This window comes from Cottoperca gobio, chromosome 7, assembly GCF_900634415.1.
Source record: "Cottoperca gobio chromosome 7, fCotGob3.1, whole genome shotgun sequence".
Classification (NCBI taxonomy): Eukaryota; Metazoa; Chordata; class Actinopteri; order Perciformes; family Bovichtidae; genus Cottoperca; species Cottoperca gobio.
In genome coordinates this window covers 1,843,462-1,868,595 of record NC_041361.1, presented here as the reverse complement: position 1 = coordinate 1,868,595, position 25,134 = coordinate 1,843,462, and the positions used below count along the sequence as shown (strand labels likewise).

At 43.4% G+C, this 25,134-nt stretch overlaps 1 protein-coding gene across 1 annotated transcript; it reads right to left on the bottom strand.

Annotated features, from left to right (window-relative positions):
• Positions 1-1,406: 1,406 nt before the first annotated feature.
• On the bottom strand, positions 1,407-16,959 carry lima1a (LIM domain and actin binding 1a). The gene is given in 12 exon segments (XM_029436096.1): positions 1,407-2,788; positions 2,790-3,135; positions 3,316-3,449; positions 3,552-3,616; positions 4,085-4,136; positions 4,255-4,320; positions 4,559-4,653; positions 5,365-5,431; positions 11,065-11,487; positions 13,939-13,981; positions 14,814-14,997; positions 16,754-16,959. Coding segments are annotated over 11 exon segments (2,127 nt in total). The 5' UTR covers positions 14,939-14,997; positions 16,754-16,959; the 3' UTR covers positions 1,407-2,077.
• Positions 16,960-25,134: the final 8,175 nt, after the last annotated feature.

Sequence of the window (25,134 nt, the reverse complement as noted above, 5' to 3'; positions counted from 1 at the left end):
AAATCGACTTTTCAACAACAATTAATATTTTCCAGTCTTGTATATATGTTTGTCTACGCCACATCACACATGTGAGCACCTTTAACTGTCGCACGCCATCATTCAGTTATTTTATCACAGAGGAGCCACAATGCATTATGGGGCGGTGGAGCATGTACAGTACACTCGCATCTTACCCTAACCTAGCGTAGATCCGTAAACACTGTTTGTGGTTTAACAACTTTCGCCTTCCTCATAAGGAACTCCCTCAGAGTTAGTAAAACACCCGTTATCCACAATCACCAAAGTTGAACCCACGTTGTGATACAAACCTCAGAGCTGAAGCAATCTGCTGTGAATGAGAAATACTGTAGTCGTATCGTGTCCGTGGGAGCTGGTTTCCACACATATTCAGAAGGATAAACATATTGTATCAGCTAAATCATCAAATTCCTGTTTGTCCGTCAGCAGCCCTGCAACATGAACATGTACATTCCTCTATAAGGTGCACATGCAGGTTTCTGGTTCATCCTTCATACTGCAGACAGATGCTAGAAATGTAACTTGATGTGAAATCACTACACAGGGTTAACTGTTAAATCACATCTGCTGGAGATTGTATGTTTGTTTTAGCTGTCTTGTTTTCGAGCCATTGATTGAAGATGTGACTCAGTCGTGTTCTCCTGCAGGTTCTGGATAGAGACTTGCGTTCAGGTCGTTACCGCCTGAACTGTTAAACTTATTATGCTAGACAGTGCAAAGATATAATGACACAGACGTGGACATTTCCGGCCACGTCGACGTTCAGGGTATTTAAGTCACTTATTTTAAAGTTTACTCAGTTTACTAAAAGTTTCCCGGTTCAACCAAATTAGAGCGAAATCTGGTTTTAAAATGTTTGTCACGTCTCTTCACTCACCAAGGACTCCTGTGATAACTCCTCGCCTTGTTGACTTGCACTATGAAGGCCTTGTACATGTGTGATCATCAATAAAGGTTTCAGTAATGTAACTCCTGTGTTTTGTTTGAAATCTACCAGCACTGATTGTCTTCAGTTCAGCAGAATATAACCTCATTTATCCAGGTGATGTCATTAAGACCCTTTTCCCAAAATAACAGGTCATGAAATGTCTCCTCGATGGATCGTCTGACGTTTCCTGCAGCAGGTCAAAGGTTAAATCACTAAAAACCTGCAAACCTAATACTTCCCATCAGCTGTACTGTGTTTACTGCCACTTAGTAAACGTTAACACGTTAAACTACGATCAGCATGTTAGTATCCAATGCTGCGTTCAAGTCATATCGGAATTCTAAGTTTCCAATGGGCTGTCGTTCAATGCGACTAAACCCACGTTTTATAAATGTTTAATTCTCATGCGACCAACTACGTCTTTATAAAACCGTGAAGTCGACACAGGATCAGCTACTCAAGACGACATATTTTGTATATAACAATTTATTTAAACAGTAGTAATCTAGGATATTTGGTCCCCTGGTTTAAAAAACAAACAGTACAACATTATTCAGATCCAGTTACAACTCTTGAAAATTGGAAAACAAGTGTTTTGTTTAACATGTACATACAAAATAACTGAAAAGAAAGTGACGAGATGTATTTTTCACAGAAATTGCCAAACCATTTGAAAAACGGTAACGGATCAAAGTGCTGGGCTTTCTTCTCTCAAACATTTAGCAGGTCGTCCTTTAGGTTTTAAAAAGACTCCATTAAGAAGCTACATTAGCTGGAATAATCGCACATCTTGGTACAATACAATCATGTCCTTGGTACTTAAAACAGCAGTTTCAATCCAGATTAGAAAATTACACAAATAGTTCTGTGACATCGGACATGTGCTAAAAATAGTTATTACATGGGGCGTAATTTTAAATATTGTACATTTAAAAACAAATGATGTCAGAGCGACACTTGTAAAAACTATCTTGTAGGAATGGCTTTAAAGGTTTCAGAAAGAGGCACAAATACAGTTCAGTAGAGTTCACACTAGACACTGCAGCAACTCTTTTAAGAAGAGAAGAAAACCAAAACAAAAAAATAGGAATGTAAGAAGTGTCCGTGGTTGTCATCTTGTTGATCACTTTATGCATCCTCTTCCTCTTCCTCTTCGTCCTCGTAGCATCGGTTTCGTTTGATCATTTCCTCCACCGTCAGCACCTCCTCTTCCTGCTGCTGCGCCACCTCTTCCTTTTCATCCACCTCCTCGCTATCCCAGAACCCCACATCCTGAGACGACCGGCTGGCCTCCACCTCCCCCTCAGGAGACGAGAGGTCTGACGGCGTCTCCTCCCGTTTCAGAGGCGGCATCTCTTCCTCCATCACACCTCCCTCCTCCTCCTCCATCTCCTCCTCAGGTTGTTCATCTGGAGTGTAGTCTTCCTCCCTGGTGAGATGATGCTCCGCCATGTTTTCATTCTTCATCTCGCCCTCCTGCTCCTCCTCCTCTCCTGAGCTGGTGTGGACGTCCACACAGCCGTCCTCAGTGGGCGACTGGCCGCCGTGCTGCAGCTCCATGCCGGAGGGCTCAGGACTGAGGTGCCCGTCGCTCGCAGGAGGAGTCTGACTGCGTTTCCTGGCCTCCGGCGCTTGTCCTGCCAGTGTGAAGGGCATGCTGCGCTCCTTCAGGGAGGAGGTGCGGCGCAGGCAGGGCATCTCTCTGGGCTGTTCAGGGGTGGAGGAGGGAGAGTCCTCCTCTGGAGGCCACTTGGCTCGGATTGGTTTACCGGCAGAGCCGTCCTCTGCGGCGATCGTGGATCCACCGCGGCCGGTCGAATCCTCCAGCTCCGTTCGTGGGCGGCCAGGAGATCTTCAGCCTGCGAGTCTCAGCGGGTCTGTCGGCCTTCTCTGATGATCCCTGTCCCAGAGCCTCCATAGTGGCCATCAGCACGTTGACTTTAGCCAGCGGGGAGTCCTCCACACTGGTGCGGTCCACGTCTGAGGCCGGGGGCGGGCTCTGGCTCTTAGGCTTGGTCTGAGCGTTGGACTGGGGCGAGGTCTCACCGCTCTCCACTTTGCTCTCCCACAGCTCTTTGTGGGGCCGGTGGCCGAAGCCCTCGTCGTAGTTGCCTTTGGCCTTGAAGAGCTGGCAGAAGTGCGGCTTGCAGTAGACGTTGTTGTGCAGAGAGGCGTAGTTCGCCAAACTAACCAGGAGGAGAATTTTTAAAGAAGGAGACAAGATTAGAAAACAACAAGCTGCTATGACCTCCAGACTCCACCGATCAGTTAGTTAGAGTTATTGTGTGGCACCAACTGTCTGAACTATCCCTTTAAGTCTGCTACCTCCGTCTCTTTTAAAACAGTCATGTCGGTGTCGTCCTAACCTGAGTTTGGTGTTGCAGTGTGAGCAGCGGAAGCAGGAGCTGTGGTAAACGTGCTGATTGGCCACCAGCCTCTCCAGAGGATACACCGTCTTCAGACACGACACACAGGTCTCCCTCACAGGCAGGCGGAAGTTCTGCCGACACACACACACACACACACACACACACACGTTAGTTCATTCACAACATTAATGTGCATTTTTGTGTGACAAAGGCAGTTTCCTGTGAGGACTCACTTTGGGAGTCTTGGGCTGAGAGGAGTCTCTCTGATTGGAGGATGCAGGAGTGCCGGTGGCGCAGCCTGTTGGGATCACATGACCAGTATGAGGAAGCAGGTAGTGACGTGTTCTGAACACTAGATGGAGCCGTGTTCATGTTTAATATAAGTACAGTTCTTTCTTTACTCTAAGTAGAGCAGTTGTCCCCTTTCTAAATGCATCACCTTTGAAATACAGACAATTTTTATTATAGGGAAATTATTGTATGACTTTAAATGACCACGTTTTTAAAATCTCCCGTACGCCCTGCAGAACCTCTCAGGGTGCTCATGATCCCACACTGTAGGAGATAAAGTAATCTAAAATAAATAACATCTCTAAAGAACTCTTACAGGCGGGATTCTCTGGAATAATTTACTTCAGATGATTAAATTGTGTTTCCATCATTACAGCCAAACATCCGCTCTAACGACGGGCCGATCGCCAGCTTCTCATTAGGGGAGAGAATTCCTCTCATCGTGAGTCATATGGAGACATGGAAAGTAACTCACCGTTCGTCTCGGAGGTGAAACCTTTCCTGCCGTTTGCGTCAGACTCTGAACTCTGTAGCAAGAAGAACGGACGTGAACAGAGCACACACACACACACACACACACGAACCTCGACCACGTCACAACTATGAAGTCATTTCTAAATCACATTAATAAGTCGGACTGCTCACCACGTCCAGAGTGCACGGAGGAACGTTCTCCTTCTGCTTCCCACAGAAACTGTCCAGCTGGTCACTCTGAGAGAAACATGTTTAACCCACAGTGTTACTTTATGATCCGAGTGTTATAAAGTACAGAATATAACCAACGACTTAATGTGTTATTGTTTAGAGGAGGCTTCCCAGTAGAACAAAGAAGCTCCACTAAAGCGCTGAACACACAATTATAAATCAAATAATATGATGTGGTACTTCTTGAAACGCGCTGAAAGGAAATGCCTCGTGTTTAGTTGGGAGGATTGACAGGTGTACTCACGCTCACTGAGGTGGGAGTGACTTCCTGTTTGGAGATGGCAGCTTGATAAAGGGCCATCCTGTCCCGGAGAGGAGTCGACTCTGCAAGACTTCCATCTGCAACAGCACCACAACACTGAGCAGGTGACACTGATGCAAACATCCAACCACAGATCAACACAGTGAGAGGGTTTAAAGCACATTTATTCTGCGTCACAAGACAAGTATTTCTGTTGAGGAATGACATTTCTTCCCACCCATCCCAGTTCAGACTGCTGGTTAGTCACGCAGGCTGTGGACGGGAACACGAGGTCAGGGGGGTGGGGGGGGGGGGTTGGACTTCCTGTGCTGATCAGCGTTTCTACAGCGGTCACTTCTCTGAAGGATGTAATCCATCCCGAGGAGGACGCCGTTTGTGACAGAAGTCTAACTAGGCTGGATGTGCAGATGGAGGCTTTGTGAACGGGACACCATTAGGGCGGAAAATATAAACATCCGAGTTTGATTTCTTTTTAAAAAGCAGCTGTAATCAATATTCTGTTAACAATAGATCCTACGGAGGAGTCACTGGACACACAAGTGTTCATTTGGAGTGGAGACAGATTTGTATCGGCTCTAAATGATATTAAACTAATGGATACTTACATTAAAATGGTCAAAGTATAGAATAGACTTTATATTAACCTTATTAATTTGCATTAGGTTTTTATGGTAGGAATATAATATTGCAGAATTATTTTACAATAATAAACTTACATTTGTTTTGGACTTGCTGTATTAACATGGAACTATGATATAGTAGAATAAGACTTCAGAGTAAGACTGTACCTCCTAGTAGCTGCTCCATGTTTGCAGTGTTACCGCCGCTTCCTCGTCTCGTTTGCTCTCTGGACACCTGCCGAAAACACACAAAACACAAACATCCACAGAGAATCAGACAAAAAGCTCCAAAACAGAAGTCAAAGGGACAAAAAAGCAGCTTCAATGAGTCCTGCATGACCTCTACACACACACACACACACACACACAGTCTGCTGATGCTCACATGTCTCAGCCAGTAGAGCAAACAGGCCGGAAGCAACACTGCTCATCAGGAAGATCAAAGTGTAGAAGGAGACGCAAAGACAAGAGAGAATCACTGAGCTGTGTGTGCGAGTGCGTGTGCGTGTCCCGTCCAAACCACTTTAATCCCCTTATGAGCTCAGAGAGACGGAGCCTCAGACAGACACCCCGTCTGTCAACAACCGCCGGCCAGAAAACAAATTAAACTGATCATTTATCTGTTGTGGTTTTACACTTAAAGCGCAGACCCTCCATTTATCAATGGGACATTTAGAAACATCACAAACAAGATGGTGTGTGTGTGTGTGTCCCGTCAGTCTCCAAAGAAACGTAATTACATTAAAAACTAGAAGCCTGAGAGCCGTCGCCCTTAAATAAAGAATGTATTCTGATGATGATGATGATGATGATGATGATGATGATGATGATGATGATGGAACAGTCAAGTCTCAACATCGAGCAGCAGTCGTCTCCTCCCACAGGCGCTCATGCCAACATGAGGGCACACCTCGTATGCTACCGATTACACAATCAGATGACGCTTCTACACATTTAGCCTTCAGCCTGAGAAGCATCTTAACCCCAAACACCTCGTCATCATCACCTCCTCCACCAACATGTAGAAGTCAGTTTTACCGTCTGCGTTTACCACAGAGTCAGTGTGAGAACTTATACTTTACAGTTAAAATCTTAATGGTGCAGATGCTACTCGTGTGCATACTAACAAACAACTGGTTAATCTGTACCAAGTATAAAGAGCAGAGACAGTTAACCACAACTCTGCTCACATTTCATCTTCTCACGACCTCAAAGAACAAAGTTCTTAGTTTACTATTTTAGAGTTTATTATGAGAGTTTTCTTTATTATGGGATGTGTAGTGAAATATTGGATGATTTGATCTCCTTGGGATTTAAACATTTAAATAAAACCATGTGAACAGTTTAAAGAGGCCCAGCCCCTGGTGTAATCTAATCTACACAATCTAATCTGTATTTTATAAAGATGATCATTGATGTAATCCGGTGTTATGTAAAGCTTATTTTGAAAAGTAGTAGTGGAAGTATGAAGTACAACAAAATGGAACCAGTCCAGTAAAAGTTTGGTTATTTTCCACCCGTGTTGAGCGCCAGGTTGTTTTCTGATCATACGCCTGACCGACGCTCCGAGTCCTGACAGGCTGAAGCAAGTACAAGTTGGGAAACATTTCGCAAGAGGAAAGAAAGCAGAGGTGAACACTGAACAACAGCACGTACGTCTCAGACAAGTTAATGCTCATCAGTTCACATTGGGAGGGGGGGGGGAAATAAAAGTCCAAACAAATGCTAAATACACGCAGCATTATCTTTGCCTGTCATGTTGAGCAGGAAGCTGCATCAGCCGCCTGCTGTGACTGAAAACGACATATTGAGTGAATTAAACCTGTAAAGATGCTGAAACACTTGGTAGCGCCGAGGGGAACTGCAGCGTCTTGTGCCACGACTCTGGATTTGTGTACGAGCGACACCTTTCAAAATCATTTGATCCATTGTTCAAATAAATAAATGATCATCGCAGCTTTAAGCTCTAGGTTTTAAATCTTGAGGCCGGCCGGCACTAAACTTCCATCATCAGGAGAGCATGTTGTAATCTGAGAGTCCGGAGTGAGGCAAGCATGCAATCAGAAATAATACACGTTAGCATGATCACACACACACACACACACACACACACTCCGTGTGTGTCTGGCACCAGAGAACAGTCAAATCCTAACAAAAGAAACCGTCATCATAATAATGGATCAACCCCCCCGGGTGGATTATCTACCACAGACCGGAGGTGCAGCTTTTTAGGAGAGGGGGTGCTGTTTGCATGCGTGTACATGAGGAGGGGGTGTAAACATGTGTGTGTGTGTGTGTGGTGGGGGGGTGTAAACAAGCAGCCGGGCCATGCGAGGCCAGGCTGGGTCCCAGGAGGTTGGATCAGCGGGCTAGACAAAGAATCTGCAGCTAATCCCGATACTATTAAAGCTCTCTTACAGACTGCCTTGCAGTAATAACCCCACCCTGTCCCTGACACACAAAGACATGAGAGTGGAGGTACCCATGTCACCAGTGAATAGCCTTTAAACAATAATAATATTGGTCAAAGTGAGCACACACACACACACACACACACACACTTCAACAATGAGCCATTGATTAAGTTGGCCCATGAGGCTTTTGAGATCTGTTTTCATTGCAGGCACTTCTGCAGCCGCGCCGACTAAAAGGCTTCTTTCAGCTGCAGAGAAAACATTCTAATCTCAGAGAAGTCAACACAAACACACGGACAAAGTAAAAGTAGACCGTGTGTCTCTCCAGGGTAATGAAGCAGGGCGCCTGTTCAGAAGCCAGACAAAGAAAGAAGAAACCCCATATTTAAGCAGTGTGAATGGAAACACCATAGCTACCTCTCGGGAAGGCGACCGGAGAAATAAAGCCACACAAGGGATAAAAGAGCCGGCGGAGAGACGCGAGGTGACGCCAGTTCGGAGGGATCGTATGACTGAAGGCAGCAGACTTCTAAAACACCAGCTAGAGGAGACGCCGACTGAGCGGAGCAGGAGATGGAGAGGGTTTAAGGGAGGAGAGGACGTACACTGGGTGGGAGTAGGGAAGGCGACAGGGAGCAGGTGTTCCAGGAGGGTGGGGGGCTGCTCTCAAAGGGAGGTGTGGCCGACGACGACGGGAGGGGAGGCAAAGCGTGCCGTGGTGTTGCATGTGGTTCAGAGGATGGGTGTGTGTGCAGTTTCTTTTTGTGTGTTTTTATGGCGTCACGGTCCCCAAGCACAATAAAGCGACGGGTGTTCTGGGTGGAGTCATTCGGGACAGGAGGGTGGTGGAGGAGCAGCTGGTGCAGGGGGAGGAAAAGGAGGGAGGGGTGGGGCTGAGCTATGTGTCGGAGGGAGGGGTTTGCTACGAAAGCAGGGCGAGGGTCAATTAATTTCAGAGCGCCTCATGACTTCATGCTTTTCTCGGCCCGAGGACGAGAGACAGAGGGGGCAGTGGAGATAATTAATAACAAGAGTCGACAGCCGGGCTGGCAGCTCTGCGAGGCTGCAGCTAAATCCAATTTATTTATACATATCCCAAATTGGCCTCAGGGGGCTTTACGATCTGTATAGTATACGACTCAGTTTGTACTTCCTCCTCAGGGGATCGTAAACATTTACCAAATCTCATAGTTAGATATTTTAGTCTGGACCAAAGTTGTGGAGCGACAGACATTGCTACCCCTAAGTGGAGGTCTGTGTGTGGGAGGAGGGATGGTAGAGAAAACAGGAAGGAGATGGACGGGGAGCAGAGGAGTGGACAACCAGGATGATTGATGAGGTGTGGAGGGAGGGGGGGGGGGGGGGGGGGAGAGCTTTGATGGCCAGAGGGGGAGACGGTCTGAAGAGTGCAGATCAGCTGTCTGCAGTCATGAGCCTGCACCATTACATCATCTGCCCTCAGAAGAAAAGCTCAACAAAGAGCAGCAGCAGGCCCGGCCTCAGCTGTACAGTGGACACTATTGTAAAAGAACTGTACAGCTCTCGCATTACTGCTCCAGGACTTCCCTAAACAATCCCTCTTTAGTAAGACAACTATGCAGTAAAAGACTCTCCAACTCCCCGGAGCGCCCCTTCATCTCTTCTTTTTTTTTTTTACTGGGGAGGAGGTCAGCGTTGAAGTGAAAGCAGTGGAAAAAGAGAGTCTTTGTTAGAACAGCACTTTTTTTATTCTGACTACAGGTCACCGCTCCTTTGTTGGTACTGGATCCCACAAAACCTCAACAAAATGTCCTCAGGTTTAAAGTCTGGTGACTTTCTGGATTGTTGTTATTCTCAAATCCCACATACGCCATCCTGTTGCAGCATAACGACTTGAAACAGAGGAAACGGCCAGTACGTAACTCCCAGTACAATTAGCAGGGGGAGGGGTTATATTCAGGAGAGGTAGAAAAGTCCAGATTAAAGTTGTACATTTACAAGCAAAAAATAAATAAATAGGGGAATGTGGTTCATTTCCTTTCTTGTAAATTTAATCTCAGAATATTACCTCCCTCCCCAGGTCAGTCATTTTTATTTTAACCCACAATGGCCCCAATAAGCTCCATTGTCACAGAGCGACGCAAGCGGTTTCATAATAAATAAATAAAGGGGATCAACACATGATTGGTGATGTTTGGACACATTTGTCTGGCACACTTCTCTGGAAACATGTTCCTGTTCAGAAGACATTTTGTTGTTACAGGAACGGACGAGCAGAAATTCTTGAGGAGCGGTTATTTGCCCGGGGAGTTGGCTCCGAGTTACAGGAGGTGCCGTCTGCTCACTGAACTTCTCTAATGAAGCATCCAGGCAGAAACGCAAAGAGAGTCAAGTACGTTTGCTTTTCACATGTCAGTTGTCTTTACTCCTCCAGTACAGTAACGTTCGGAGGAGGTCACATTTAAACCTGCAATAACTGATTTGTCCACTTTAAAGATCGTTTTACACATCCGACAGTTAAAGGGCAACGCCATCATGTTCAGTCGCGTCTCTTTTAGCTCAGTTGTGGGTCTCTACCAACTCCTGAGGGAAATCTCTTTACCTGCTAAATGCTCCACTATGTTCACCAGCTCGTCTAACCTTCTGAGCAGGTCGCGTACAGTGAGGTCATCACAGCGGCGTGCTACTGATAAAAACGCTTTAAGAGCGGCTGAAGTTGAAGAAAAACAATGAGCCGATGGGCGCTCTGTGGAGCTGCGAGGAACCGCAAAAGTTAAGTGTTAATGTTTTGTGGGTTCGTCACCATGTGATCCATTGTTGTCTTGACCGTAGCAGCTTTAACTACTGTGGAGCCATTTCTCCAGATCATCATTACAGTAGACTTCACACACTGAATACTGACACGGCCGCATGCTTCTTAACACCTCACAAGGGCGTGTTGTGTTCTCTTCCTGTCGTAACTAGACGCTCTGTGCAGAGGAAGCACAGCATGGCCGTTGTTAACATGTCCCACCTCGAGCACTTTAAATTTAACACGCTTAGACTACATGCATGACTGGATGTTAAATACTGGACTTTTATGCTCCACAAATAACAATTAGCTGCCTCGCAGTGCATGAAGCTCCGGCCACTGATGCTTGCCGAGACAACGTAAAAGTCAGCTGAGTGTGTGTGTGTGTGTGTGTGTGTGCGCGCTCTAAGATGAGGGATGGTGAAGCGAGGCTGCACCATGTGACTAGCAGCATGACAGCACTGGAGGGATCTGACCTCTTTGAGCCAGGACAAGCAGACTTTTACTTAAAGTGAAACTAAAGAACGGTTCAGACTCTTACACTTCATACATTTGTGACTCGTTGATCAGCAGAAATCATACGCATGAAAAAGAGAAACCAAAAACTCTCTACTGGATCTCGTTTACACGTGACAGTAAGATTACAATCTGCGGGTCACCATGACAGGAAGACCAAAGACTCACCGTGTCGGCCATGTTCTCTCCCTTCTCAAACATCATCTTGAGGCTGTTGAGGGGAACGCTGGGCTTCTCCGAGTCAGGTACTTCAGCTGCCGCCGCTCCCTCCTGCCCCTCGGAATCTCTGCTGGGCTTCTCCATGTTTGTCAGATCCTCGGGTTGAGACGACTGCAGCTGGTTGGAGATGGTCTCAGAGTGAACCTGCATCTCCGGCTCAGTATCCTGGTCTTGTGAGAGTGTGGCGGTCTTCAGGGTGTCGGCCTGGTTCTCGATCTGTGATGCGGGTGTAGGTTTGGGGGGCCGAGGGTTGGCAGGGAGGCAGGCCTGAGGTTGGGCTCTGTGGCTGGACGGCTGCTGACGTTGTTCCCAGCGTTTCTTTAAAACACTCAGATTCCCGCTGCGCAGGGAGGAGGGAAGAGGTTCTGCAACCTGCAGAGGAAAACAAACTCAGCTGTTATTTACACCAAGAGATCCTATTCAGTCTGAAACCCTAAAAGCATTTTAATCCTGGGTCCAAGGCTTGTTTTAAAGATAAGGCTGGCATTGTCCCCAAATCTCCTGTGTTTGTCCCAGTACTACATCCAGTCTGTGGCTCTCAGCTCCAAACTCACTGGAGACTTTTATTGGGAACCATTTTCAGCACCAGATAATTCACATTTGCCGATCTAGTGAGTTTATTTGGGGCAGCAGAATGTTGCATGTGGGAAGGAGTCGAAATATACTACAGTGTATTCATATTAATGAAACAGAGGAATAAAGTTACACACACACACACAACTTGGGGTTAAGTGCCTTGCTCAGGGGCGCAATGGTGGTAGCTCCTGGTAGTGAACTCACAACCTTCTGTTCTGTTGTACGTCCATAAAATAAAAAAAGGCCTCTTACTGATTGTGTGTCAATCAATTCTGAAACCTGGGATGAAGACTCGAGAATTAAAAAAGGAATCTGCAGACATTCATTAAGCACCGGATACTCAGAATCTCTAAATGCAGTTGAACTGGTTAAATGTAGGACTGGAACTACGCAAGCAAACGCTCCAAAGAGATTTAATTAACCGTCACAAAAGACAAAGAGACGCATCAAGTGTTCACATTTGATTAGCTGGAGCCATGAAGTGGTCGGCATGACTCAACTGTCGATTCATTGATTATTTGTTTGTAATATATGGAATAAAAAGTGAACGATGTCCCTGAAACTCAAGGTGAGTCTTTAAAACGCTCAACAATCCCAAACCTGAAGATCTTCAATTAACGGTCACACAACTTGTATTAAAATAGTTAACAAATCGCTGAACAGCAGAACTCTGATGTCCTCTCATGCAGATGTGCAGTAACAAGTTTGCATGAACCAGTATTTAAACAGATGACTCACTATTTCTATTAAACAGACAGACACACTGAGGGATGTTAGCTGCTCTCCGACTGGCTTTTTAGTTTGTTCAATGAATTCCATCAATGCTGGACTGACGCAACCTGATCCTCCCACTTCTAAATGAAGCTGAAAACACTAAATAAAACACTTTTCACACACACACACACGTTAAACTACGTTAGCATTCAAGCAAGCAAACACTTTCAGCAATGAAAGAAAGGAGGAAGGAGAAACAAAAGACAAAGAGCTGCTCAGCATGCAAGTCTGTGAACCTCAATCTGCTGAATACAGAACAAAAAGCTGGAAAAACTCCAGAAAAACCACCAAAGAAGAAAGTTAAAAACCTGAGAGACGCTGAAGACGCGGCTGTCCAGTTGGTGTCCGTTTTAAAAATCAATGCGAGTGTGTGGGTGTGTGTGTGTGTGGAGTGTGTCTGCTGGCCGGCTACAAGCTGTCCCAGATGTGAGCGCCTTGAGAAGTGATCAGAGCAGCATGAAGTAACTAGCCCACCCCCCTCCTACAGCACAGGGGGAGGAAGGAGGGAAGGAAACAGAGGGAGTGAAGGGGCGAGGGGCGGGGAGAGAAAATCAGAAACAGAGACAGTCGGTGAGAGAGAGAAAATAAGTTCAGGAAATGAGAAGGAAAAAAAGGGGGAGAAAGTACCAGCGAGACTAAACCTGGATAAATAATAATCTTATGATAAGCCTCCCACCTCCAGCGGAAGTTTCTTTTGGGAACTGGATTTGAAAGCACCACCTTTGACTGCCCCCTTCTCTTTCTTACTAAAATAACTGTATACAGTACATCCTACAAGCTAAACAATCGTTACAGGAGAGACAAAAGATCCCAGTTCAAAAACTAACAGGACATTTCTGCACAATATGCTGCATCAAACCTGCAGTGCATCATCTCTGTCTCCCCCCTCTGACAGCGAGAGTAATTACACAGAAACTGTCGACGCATGCCTGCAGGTGAGCTCGCCACATCTCCCCCCCCCCCCCCCCCCCCCAGTGCATTTTCTTTTACTTTAATCTTTCCTGTGAAGTTTCTTTTTTATCTGGAGCATCCACTCCAGAAACTATTCTTAGACACTTTAGTTTCAGCAGTTTCTTCTAACATCTTGGGACCATGTTGGAAATAATTCACTTAAACATCCTTTTGTTTTTTTCTTTGTCCGATAATTGATAATAAAATTAAAAAGTACAGCTGATTATAAACCAAAGTATTGGATACATTGAGATTTTGACCTAAAGGTGGCGCTAGAGGAACATGAAGAGTTACGATATGTCAGTAAACAGCATTAAGAATAACTGGGAAGTAACTAGGAGGTACAAAACAATTAAGTTTTATATCTCCTTAAATCTTAGAATCTGAGGGATGGACACTGAATTCACCCAAAAGGCTCAAATAAAAAGTTTCTTCCCAATTGATTTACTTTAATTAATACCAAGTAGTAAGGAGATGAATAAATAAAGTTGCAGTATCCAGACACATTTCAGATTTACTCACCGATGTCTTCTCTGCATTTCCCTCCTCTGCTGCCATCTGGTACCTGAGGAAGAGGAAGAGGAAGAGGAAGTTGGGAGTGAAGGAGAACATCACAAACTGCTGGTCCTGAACTATCCCGCCGTAATATAGAATAATATCCCAGCTCCTCTCCAAAAACGTTAGACGATTTCATGCGTTACAAATGGAAAATCGTCAGCCCACGTTAAGACTAACAGAAGTGGATTCAATGTTTTGTTTCACACACTCTGCTGTCTTTTACAATCTCAAATGTCTTCAAATGGTTTAAAATGAGAAGTTTCAAGAGACCTGAAGAGGAATTACTATTTAGTATTTCACAAGAAAATTGCAAAGATTACAAAAATGTACATTTGTTCCTATCCAGTCAGTAATGATGTGACCGCAGTATCATCACACTGAGACACAACACATGTTAATGGTTTACAGATCAGTGACAGAAGTGCTGAAGTGCTGCTGTTCCTGAATGTTATATACATCTGAAAACAAAAATTGGACCACTTTTTATTTATACACAGGAACAAACACTGAACATGCCCTCAAACAGAGCAGTACTTACTCCTAGTGGTCAGACAGAGTAAGTGCAGAGAGGGACACATCCTACCATGATTTATATGTTAACAGCCCTCGATGGTGGTAGAGTTATAAAATGATTTAACAACAGTTTAACTGCTGTAAAGTCTGACCCAACTGATGGGGAGATTATTTTACAGAAAAGAGAAACTGAAAAACAGCTGAGTGGCAAAAAAAAAGTTGTGAGGAAACCCAATGACCTCCTTTCTGAAGACTTCTGCTGCTGCTGGTGAATTATTAATGACCCTCGTGGTAAAAGCCAGAGAGTGAGCTAAGGTTAGACTTACATGGAGAAGCGCTCTGCGATGGCGTTGTTTTTACCCCGTGCAGAGATGATGGACATCTCCTTGGCGGTGACCTTCAGGGACTGGGACGCCCACTGTCTGCGGCTGAACGGAGCGGCGGAGCTCATCTCTGCTGCACGTCGGATCAATCTGCCTCGTCAGTGTGCCAGGAACACGCGGTGCAACTCTGAGAGGACACAAAAAGAAAGTGCATGTTGAGTCAAAAAGAACAACAGATTCTACTTCCTCTTCTGCACTTTTAGAGTTCTAAAACTGGGGGGGGGGTTAAAGCTGAAGGAAACCCTCCTCCTGTGCGTTTAGAGTTTGACCACACTTCTAAATAAATGTCATACTTGCCTCGTTTCTCCACACACATCGGCTTTAGATCAGATGTGCCAGTTAGGCTTTTACATCACCCAGAAGTCAATACAGTTTGCCAGACTCCACATTTGACTGTGTGTCACTGTCCCTGCAGCATGGACCGGTGCCCGAGACACAAAGTCAATAGAGCGCGTCACAGCCATCGACCATCTGTTCCCTGTGAGAGCCTGGAGGGCCACTAGCAACAAGACAAAACTGATGCCTTGTCTTTAAAACACTCTTGTATACACGCACACACTTTCACCACACACACACACACACACACACAGCCTCGGGGCCGAAGACAAGCAGACGCACGAGGTTTACACTAAATAACTGTCATCTGAGAGTTATCCACGCTCCGGATGAATTAAACAATGCGCGGGTCGGTGACGGCACAGCCTCCAGGCTCTTGATGTCACCCAGCAGGTGGACCATTGTCGGATTTTGTGCCTCGTTAATTTCTACAACAGTGTTTCCTTTGTGACAAGTGTTCCTCCACAACTGGAATTGTTCAAATAACAGCACAAGGAACCTTCATAAAGAGGAGAATGGGACTTTACATGAAATGACTGCACTTGTACCTATTCAGCCAGGCTTTACAACATTTTATTAATCTTGTTTTTATTTTACAACTTTACTACCCTTACTTATAGATTTTAAAATCTGTGTTAGCACTTTGATCTGCACTACCTGTATGAAAAGGTGCGTTACAAATACAAGTGACAATCTGCTTATTATTTTCTTGAATACCAGATTCATCTTTTAGTCTATAAAACATCAAAAAAGTGAATTGGTTAAAGTTTTTCATGTTTGTCTGAACAGGCCGAGATCCCAGAGACATTACATTCTCTACAATTTAAAAAGACAAAAGATGTGCAAAAAAACATTAAATATTTGGCTTAATTATTAAAATAGCAACTATTTTCAGCTTAATTGATTATTTCTACAACCACAACAAGTTTGAGCTTCAACTATTTATTATCAATTAATCTGTAGATTTTTTTACTTTAAAAAAAGGAGGATAGTGTAAATACCCAATTTAAGTTCTTCAAACTAATCGTTTTGTCCGACTAAAACCCAAAGATTTTCAGTTTTAAATGACAGGAAAGCAGCAGATACTTACACTTGAGAGGCTGGAAACAGAGATTGTTACGGCAGTTTAGATTCATTTTGACAAATCAACTAAATTATTTCAGCTCAAGCTAAATGCTGGTGCACTACAGTCATCTCAAACACACGTCATCCTCACACTTAGGATCGTGACTCTGTCCAGAGTACAATTCAGGTCTCATGTCACAAGGTTTAGATTACAAACAAAGCAGCATGTAAAACTGCTCATGCAAAGTTTTTAAAGTCATGTGTCAAAGGCAACTAAAGTATCACCAACAATTAACCCTGAGGTTGAAAGAAGACGACAAGGCACTTTAGATTCCTGATTTCTAATTACAGAAAGACAAAAATAAATCCTGGATGTTTGATTTCAAAGTAACACATGGTAAAATACAACAAAAGAAATTAACCTGACAATCTACAGCTTCAGCAAGTGAAAAAGGAGAATGCAACATTTTAAACCTGCCTACCTGTGACTATCACAGCTGTCTTTACTCCCTGATGTGTTTCAGAAGTCCGCTACTTGTATATGTTCTTCTCTTTTTCACTCCTCAGCTGCTGCCACCTGTGCTTTTGAGTAGACAGGGAAGTAGGAGTTCCCAAAACTTTCATTTAAGTCCCGCCAGCCAATAAAGGAAGCAGCATTCACCTCCACCTGGCAGGTTCGAGCTCGTCCAATCAGCAGTGTGAGCACAGAGCAGCTGGAGGCATGTGAGACCAGCAGCCAACATGGCAGACAAGCAGCAGGGAGGAGGGGAGGACTGAGAGGGGGAGGGGGGGTATCCCACACTGGATTCCTGGAAGTTGAGTAAACTACAGACTGACTGCCTACTTTCTCACAAGGTCAGGACGTCAGAGGATGTGACTCATTCACAATCCTGGATGACTGCACTGAAAAAAGGAGGGAGGAGGGGGGGGTTTAATTAGGGGGGAAAGAAAATTCGATGCTGCTTGAAGGTATAAAATGACCGCATTAAAATGTACTTTCCAACCCTTTCAAACCCAGTGAAATCTGTTATTTTAATTTGAATCCATATCCCCTATGTTGTGGTATGTTGTGGTATGTTGTGGTATGTTGTGGTATGTTGTGGTATGTTGTGGTATGTTGTGGTCGTCTGCCAGAAGCCATAAAGTCAGAAATTGATCTTTTATTCAGTTTAAAGCCACATTTTTCTATCTATCTATCTATTTTAACAGGGTGAAGGATTTTAGTCTGGGTTAGTAAATGTGAAACTGCTTACTTCAGTGTTTTTACTCTTTTCAACCACCTGGTCCCTCTGAGGAGACGTCTACGGATAATTCAGCTCCCGTTAAATCTTCCTGAATGAATAATGAAGGAGAAGTTATCGTTGATTTGATTGAGAGACGCTGAGTGGAAGAAAATTACATATTGTGTAGTTTTTTTAAACCATCTAACCTATAAAAAAAATGTTTTAGATTTAGATTTAAGGATATACAAGAATAATTATTACTTTATATCTGATAAGAGCTCATGCTAAAGCTATGTTTACATTAAACATTTGTGCTTATGATATACCCGAACACTGTAAGACCTTACTTCTCCACATCGCTGACTGGTAAATAAGGCACTTTCTTTACATGTGATGCCGTTTGCTCTTTTCTTCTGTGCATGTTTTTGTTTGGCTTATTCTTGAGAATACTTCACTTGTGAAAAGCAAAGCACCAATGTGAGAACATGCTTCGCTTAATCCAGCCATACAATCACAGTGTGCGAGGATAACATCGCCGCTCTTCTCACTCACAAATCACGGCTTGAGCGGTGTATCTCGAGCTCTTTGAGAGTGATTCACACGAGCATGGACGAGCACCCTGTCATCTTTCACTGGTTTGGTAAGAAGACTACCAACCCAGCCAGAAACAAAGACATTATAAGCATCTACGCTCTCGTATGCCTTCATTTGTGCGTTGGTTTCCCACGACATTTGTAGCACAAGGTAGTTCACAATATCCGGATATTCAATCGGCGGTAATGAATCTAAATCCTCAATATAATCCGACGGCTTTAGTGTGTACGGGTCAATCGTGAATCTTGCCTTTGCAGAGGACTCCAGAGAGTCAACATACTTTGAAGTCGGAGTTGTTGTTGTTCGCTTTAGATCACCATTGTTGATTTGATTTCCAACCAACATGGCGTCACACGCATACGTCACACAGTTTTGTCACGTGTTTGCACACTATCTATTGTCTCTTTCACCACGTTTCAGTGGTTACATTGAGGCCCTCTCCTCAGCTCTGTGGTGGCCCGGAAGACTTTCTGCTCCATCCATGTGTCATGTTAACAGTGAGTCGGTTTAATCCCAAACACATGATGGCTGTGGGGAGCGGCTGGCCCCATCTCACCTTGGAAAATCCCGAGAACTATTCTCGGGATTCCTGAGAATTTCCATGTAAAAGTTAGTTTTATTTTCACCTACGATAAGATGGGGGTGAAGCAGTGACTCTTTCTCTTTCTCTTTCTTTCACAGGGCGTGAAGATAGTTTATAGTACAGGGAACTTAAGACCTGCAACGATCAGTAAATTACTCTGCAACTATTAATCGTTTGAGAAACAACTCCAATCAGTCTCTGGTCTCAGTTAAAGGGACAACATGAGGGATTTGGCAGCATCCATGGCCATCTTGTTTATTCCAGTGAGCCAATTCATACTTTCCGTCTCCGTTGTTTTGAAGAGAGGTTGTGTGAGGAGACTCGCCGTTAGGGCCGTTGCCCAATTGACTATAATTTGTCTTTAAAGGAATATAGAACAGCCGAATGGCGTTGAACTCCTGGCAAACAACCTAACGACACCATCATCAACTGGAACAAGCGGACGTGGACCCTCAATTGTAGTTTGAATGTACGCGCAATGCGCAAAGTATGTCCAGGACCTTTACGGAGTGCATCACAGACTACATAAACTTCTGTGTGGACTGCACTGTTCCAGCAAAGACTGTTCATTCTTATTCAACTAACATGGGTAACAAAAGACATCAAGGCCATCCTGAATGCAAAGAGGAAGGCTTTTAGAGATGGTAATAGGGAAGAGGTGAGAACAATACAGGGAGGCCTGTATTATTAGTTCCTCCCTTGTCAACACTCCCTCGCAACTTCCTACAACTACGCCACCTTACCATCTCCATTGTTGTAACGTCTCCAGCTAGCTCCAGTCACCTCATCCCCACTTAAGTACTTTGCAATTCATTTTTTAAACGTCATGTGAGTTTGAGTCTGTGTTCTGCGCCTTGGTTCGCTAGAGAACAAGACTCTGAAATTCAGGTAATGTTAAAACGCGATTGGCCCTTCTCTTACAGCCAAAGTTTGGTTTGTCCTTTAGCTGCTGAAACATGGCAGTGCAACATAGCAGACTCTGCCAAATGACATATTCACATAGATAGTAGGCTATTGTTCTCGCGATAATGTTAGTGAGCAAGCAAGCTAAAGTTAGGCAGCTAGCTGTAACTGGTAATAGTTGTGTTGTATTGTTAGCTGATAAAGTAATTTGCAAACGGCAAGCTAGCAGATTTACCATTCAGATCAGCCGGAGGGAGTCTTTATGAATTAGTTGACGTTATCAACTCAAGTTAGCTACACACTGTTGGCGCTGTATCTCCATAGACCCAATGTTAAAAGACCAAACTTTACAGCAGAAATAAACATGTTTACAGCCTGGTACAAAAAAAAAACGTTTTGGTCTCTAAAGCTAATTTTGCTATTCATGACAACTGTATGTGGTGTGCATTTTTATATATAACTTTGCAGTTTTAATTATATTAAGGCTTAAAGTTACGCATTATTAGGGGCATGGCCGCTTTTAGTGACAGTTGGGTGCCGAACCGCTAGCTGTCTGCTCTCTTGCGTCAGCCGGGCTTCAACCCCACAGACAAGGCCCATTTTTGGATTAGCCAGGATTTAGACGGTGGGGTCACTGCTGGAGGCGCCCACTTTGAGCTTCACGGTGCCTCTTAAGAAACCTATGAGTGACGTCACGGAGACTACGTCCATATTTTATACAGTCTATGTATAATGCTGCTAATCAACAATTAATTAACAATTGAAAATAATCCTCAATTGCAGCCGTGTACTATCTTTTTTTACAGACAGCGGTGGAAGAAGTGCTCAGATCTTTTAAGTAAAAGTAAAATTACATCCGTATTAAAATAATCAGTTACAATTAAATCTTCAAGGAGCAAACATTCCATGGGAATTAACAGGAATTCATGGGAAATGTATACAGATTAATGGGAAATAACAGGAATAAAAGGGAAATATAGGGATTATCAGCTCAGGCTATATTTACCATGTCATATGCAGAGATAAACTAATCTTTGACTATAATAATGAGCAGACATAATACATTAATTTGTTCATTAATAGGCTCTATACAGTGTGAAATATGCCATGTGGTGAGTTAGCTTGTGGTGAGTTAGCTAGCTAGCAAGTTAAAAAATAGGAAGGCTAAAGGTAGGCTGTGTGCAAACTTAAGATTCAAAGTGAACAACTAATACATACATGAAAATGTTTTACAATAAAGAATGAATGGAAATGGAGTCATTAAAACTCCTCAGTTAGCATGCGCAATCAAGCTACATCCCACATGGTAACAGCTAACGTTAGCTAACAAAAACTAGCAGAAGGTGTTAAATTGTAAACTATCTGCTATTTAACTGAAATATCCTAAAAGTGTATAAAATATATTCACTACAGTAATATAATGAAGACGTACCTAAAAGCATGTAGTCTGCTGGCTCAGACAGTGCAGTAGTGTGGGCTGCACATGCACTGTGCATGCAGAGGGTTGTCAATTTAATTTAATTGAAATGATCTGTACATGTGATGGTAGAGTGTGCTGCTGAATGCAGTGCATGGGACTATAATTATTCATGTTGCAGCTGGAAAAGATGGAGATCATTTCAACAAAGGTTTGTAGGCTACTGACTACTGAGTGAAGTAAAAAGTACAGTAAGTTTGCCTCCAAAATGTAGTGGAGTAGATATATAAAGTAACATTAAATAGAAATACTCAAGTACAATGACGTCATTCTCAAGTACTGCAGGCTACTTGAGTAAATGTACTTCCCACTACTGATTACAGAGCGTGTGTGTGTGTATGTCTGTAAACCATGACACACAATACATCAAGCCCTCCATTATCCTATAATATGTCCTAGTTACGTAACATAATGAGCTAAACAAATACACAAACGCAGGGACACACTCATCAGATGTGAACTCATCAGCATAGATCAGGAACTGCGTCTGTCCAATCATGCTCCTCGGCTTGGACGTCAGGGAGGGTCTTACAAGAAGATGGTATTGGTTGTATTTTTGATTTAGGTTGACTAAAAGCAAATGTGTCTCAGCCTCTGCTGCTTTGTTTTTTGACCTTTATACCACTAAATCACTGGAGTGCCACATATAGCCACGTCAGCAGCTTTGTGAGGCTGCTGCTCCAAGAAAACCAAAGATTAGATTGATAAAAGCTGAGGCCCAGAATGTTTATTAATTTGACCAGAGTGTGTACTGTAAGAATAATTGTCTTTGTTATACATCTCAAGGGTACGTCAGTGTATTAGGGCCATTGCAGGTTTAAAAAATGGCGCTATCTTTTATCTGTCTATTGCATTCAGGGCAATGTCTCTTCAAAGTACGGATGCATATGACAATATTGTGATTCTAGGCTAAAATTACAAATATTTTCACATCGCTAAATCGAGTCGCAAAGTATAATTTGATCAGGTTATCTACTGCAGGCATAATACACAGCAAGTGGCGGCGTACAAGGGTTTATTGCGTTGTGAGCATGAAGGTGTTAAGAGATTTACATGGCAGTATTTATCTTTATGAAGGCGGTGTAACCAGAAAGTGAACACATTTTATGATATCATATGTAAAGTTGTGAAAACGAGATGGAGAGATGTGAGACAGACAAATGTAAAGAAGCACTAAACATAAGCAACAGTTGAGGCTGTAGTGGTGGAAGAAGTACTCAGATATTTAAGTAAAGTAACAATACCACAGTGTAAATGTACAAATGTATTAGCATCAAAATAAAAGTACTCATTAAGCAGAGTGGCCCATTTAGGAATAATGTATTATTGTATAATTATATTGTTGGATTCAAATCAAATGTATTTATATATATATGAATGTGCTGTGCAGAGGGGGGGCGTTGTCCAGTTTATCAAGGGTCCTTCTCTCTGCTACTGTCACCAGGGAGTCCAGCTCTGTGCCCACTACAGAGCCAGCCCTCCTCACCAGTCTGTCCAGCCGCCCAGCGTCCCTCTTCTTGCTGCTTCCTCCCCAACACACCACAGCATAGAAGAGAGCGCTGGCCACCACAGACTGGTAGAACAGCAACAGCAGTTTTTTGCAGATTTTGAAGCACCCCAGCCTTCTCAGGAAGTACAGACGACTCTGCCCTTTCTTATGAAGAGTGTCCATGTTTGCAGTCCAGTCCAGCTTGTCGTCCAGCTGCCGCCCCAGATATTTGTAGGTCCTGACTACCTCCACGTCGACCCCCTCGATAGACACAGGTTGCAGGTGTGGCCTGATCCTCCGGAAGTCCACCACCATCTCCTTGGTCTTGGAGGTGTTCAGCTGCAGATGGTTCGACTTGGACCACCAGTTCTCCACCAGGTTCCTGTACTCCTCCTCCTGTCCATTCCTGACACAGCCGCCGATCACAGTGTCGTCTGAGTATTTCTGCATGTGGCAGAGCTCAGAGTTGTGCTGGAAGTCAGAGGTGTAGAGGGTGAACAAGACACAGCGCATAGCGCAATATCACAAATTACATGTTTGTCTCAGAGGGCTTTACAGACTGTACAGCATAAACACAGAAACCCCGGATGCTAAGTTAGTAACATGCACTTAAGAGACATCAATGCATACAGATATAGAGGGAGAAGAGGAGAGAGAGAAAGAGAGGCGGAGGAGAGAGGTGTATATCCCCCGGCAGTCTAAACCTATGACAGCATAAGTAGGGGCTAACTATAAGTTTGATCAAATATCACTTTAATGTTGCATCTGGTAAAGGTGGGGCTAATTGCAACCACTTTATATACTGCTGGGTATCTTAATCCATAATAACACATCATAATTTATAAATTGATTTATATTTTGTATAAATAATCTGAATCGGCAAAGTAACTAAAGTTATCAAATAAATGTAGTGATGTAAAATGAACAATATGGTCTTCCAAAATGTTGTGTAGAAGTATAAAGTAGTATAAAATACTCAAGTAAAGTACTTGTTCTGTACTTGAGTAAATGTTCTGTACTAGCGAGTTGATCTTTAGAGTGAGTAAACAGCTGACAGGTTGTCCTCCAGACTGTGAGATAGGTAAAGCGCAGGTCAACACTGACTCATCCTCTTGTCTCGACAGAAAGTTCTGAATCTTGTTAACACATGTTTCCTCTTCACATAGTTACTTCATTTCTTATGTCACCATGGCTCATACTCACCTGTGCTGCAACAGGTAGTTCGTCAGGGACTCACTCACTTTAGGTAGTTATCATTCAGCTCACAGGTGCTGCGATTAACAGCAATGAATAAATATTGAATGATTAATTAAGACTTGAACTGCATCCCTCTGCCAGGTGATTATTAGCATTAATACCTAAACGAAACTGCTCTGCGATCAATTTTACAGCTGCTACAAATGCAGATTAGGTCAAATAAACTTTATTGATGCAAGTACTTCGTTATTCAGTGTGTAGGCTACATGTGGCAATGTTTTAGGCTGATTTTCAGTTGGATCTTGAAACATATTTGGTAAGGAAACTTTGCTTAAAGAACACAATTTGTTATTATTATTCAACATTCCTAATTTTTGCAGCAATGAACATGTCATTAATTTGCTCATATTTATTTGACAAATTTTACATTCATAAAAGAAATTGTTGAAGAAATGAATCTGAACTAATTTCTTTAAACAGATTTTGCTTTGATATCTGTAGGCAAAGAGACAATATTAAGGTGTGGGAACTCCCTTATGGTGTCCGACTGTGACATTCATTATTACATTACATGACAGTTCATTTAGCTGACGCTTTTGTCCAAAGCGACTTACAAAAAGTGAAAACAATCATGAGGATGCAACTCCGAACAGCAATAATCTTGCAGAACAATAGCTTCAAATGAGCCAAACCAAGTGCAACATACAGAAACAATAGAATACCATCCATCCATCGTCTACCGCTTATGCTTATCCGGGATCGGGTCGGGAATAGAATACGAATTCAACTATTAGCTACAAATAAGCCAAACCTTGTTTGTTGTCAATATTTATGGTTTCAATTAGAAACTTGACAATGACCAGCTTCTGAATTCCTTGGAAGATAATCAATCTACGGTCAAGTGCAGGAAAACTACAACACGCATGCCCAAAGCGGTTTTGACCGCTGCAATCTGATTGGCTGTTTGCCAAGTACCGCTGTCCTCATTGGCTGGTGGTAACCGTTATTTTCTCTTTTAAGGAAGTTAACTGATTTCTTTTTTTTTTTTTTTTTAAAGAAAAGCTTAATATAAAATACCTCGGTGCTCACGAGCTGTAAGATATTGTTATAAACTGACCCTCTGGTAAAATATATTCACATTTTACAAGTGGTTCTTTGGGATAAATGGCTAACGTAATTGCTAACCTAGCTTAACTGCTAACCTAGCTTAACTGCTAACCTAGCTTAACTGCTAACCTAGCTTAACTGCTAATTTAGCTTAACTGCTAATTTAGCTTGTCAGAAGAGACGCTTTTTTTTTCTTCCCTTGTGTTTTATTCGCAGGATATGCTACCTGGTCAAGAACATGGCTTTCAGGATGTCGGACATCTTTTTGAGAGGACTCCCGAACATGACAG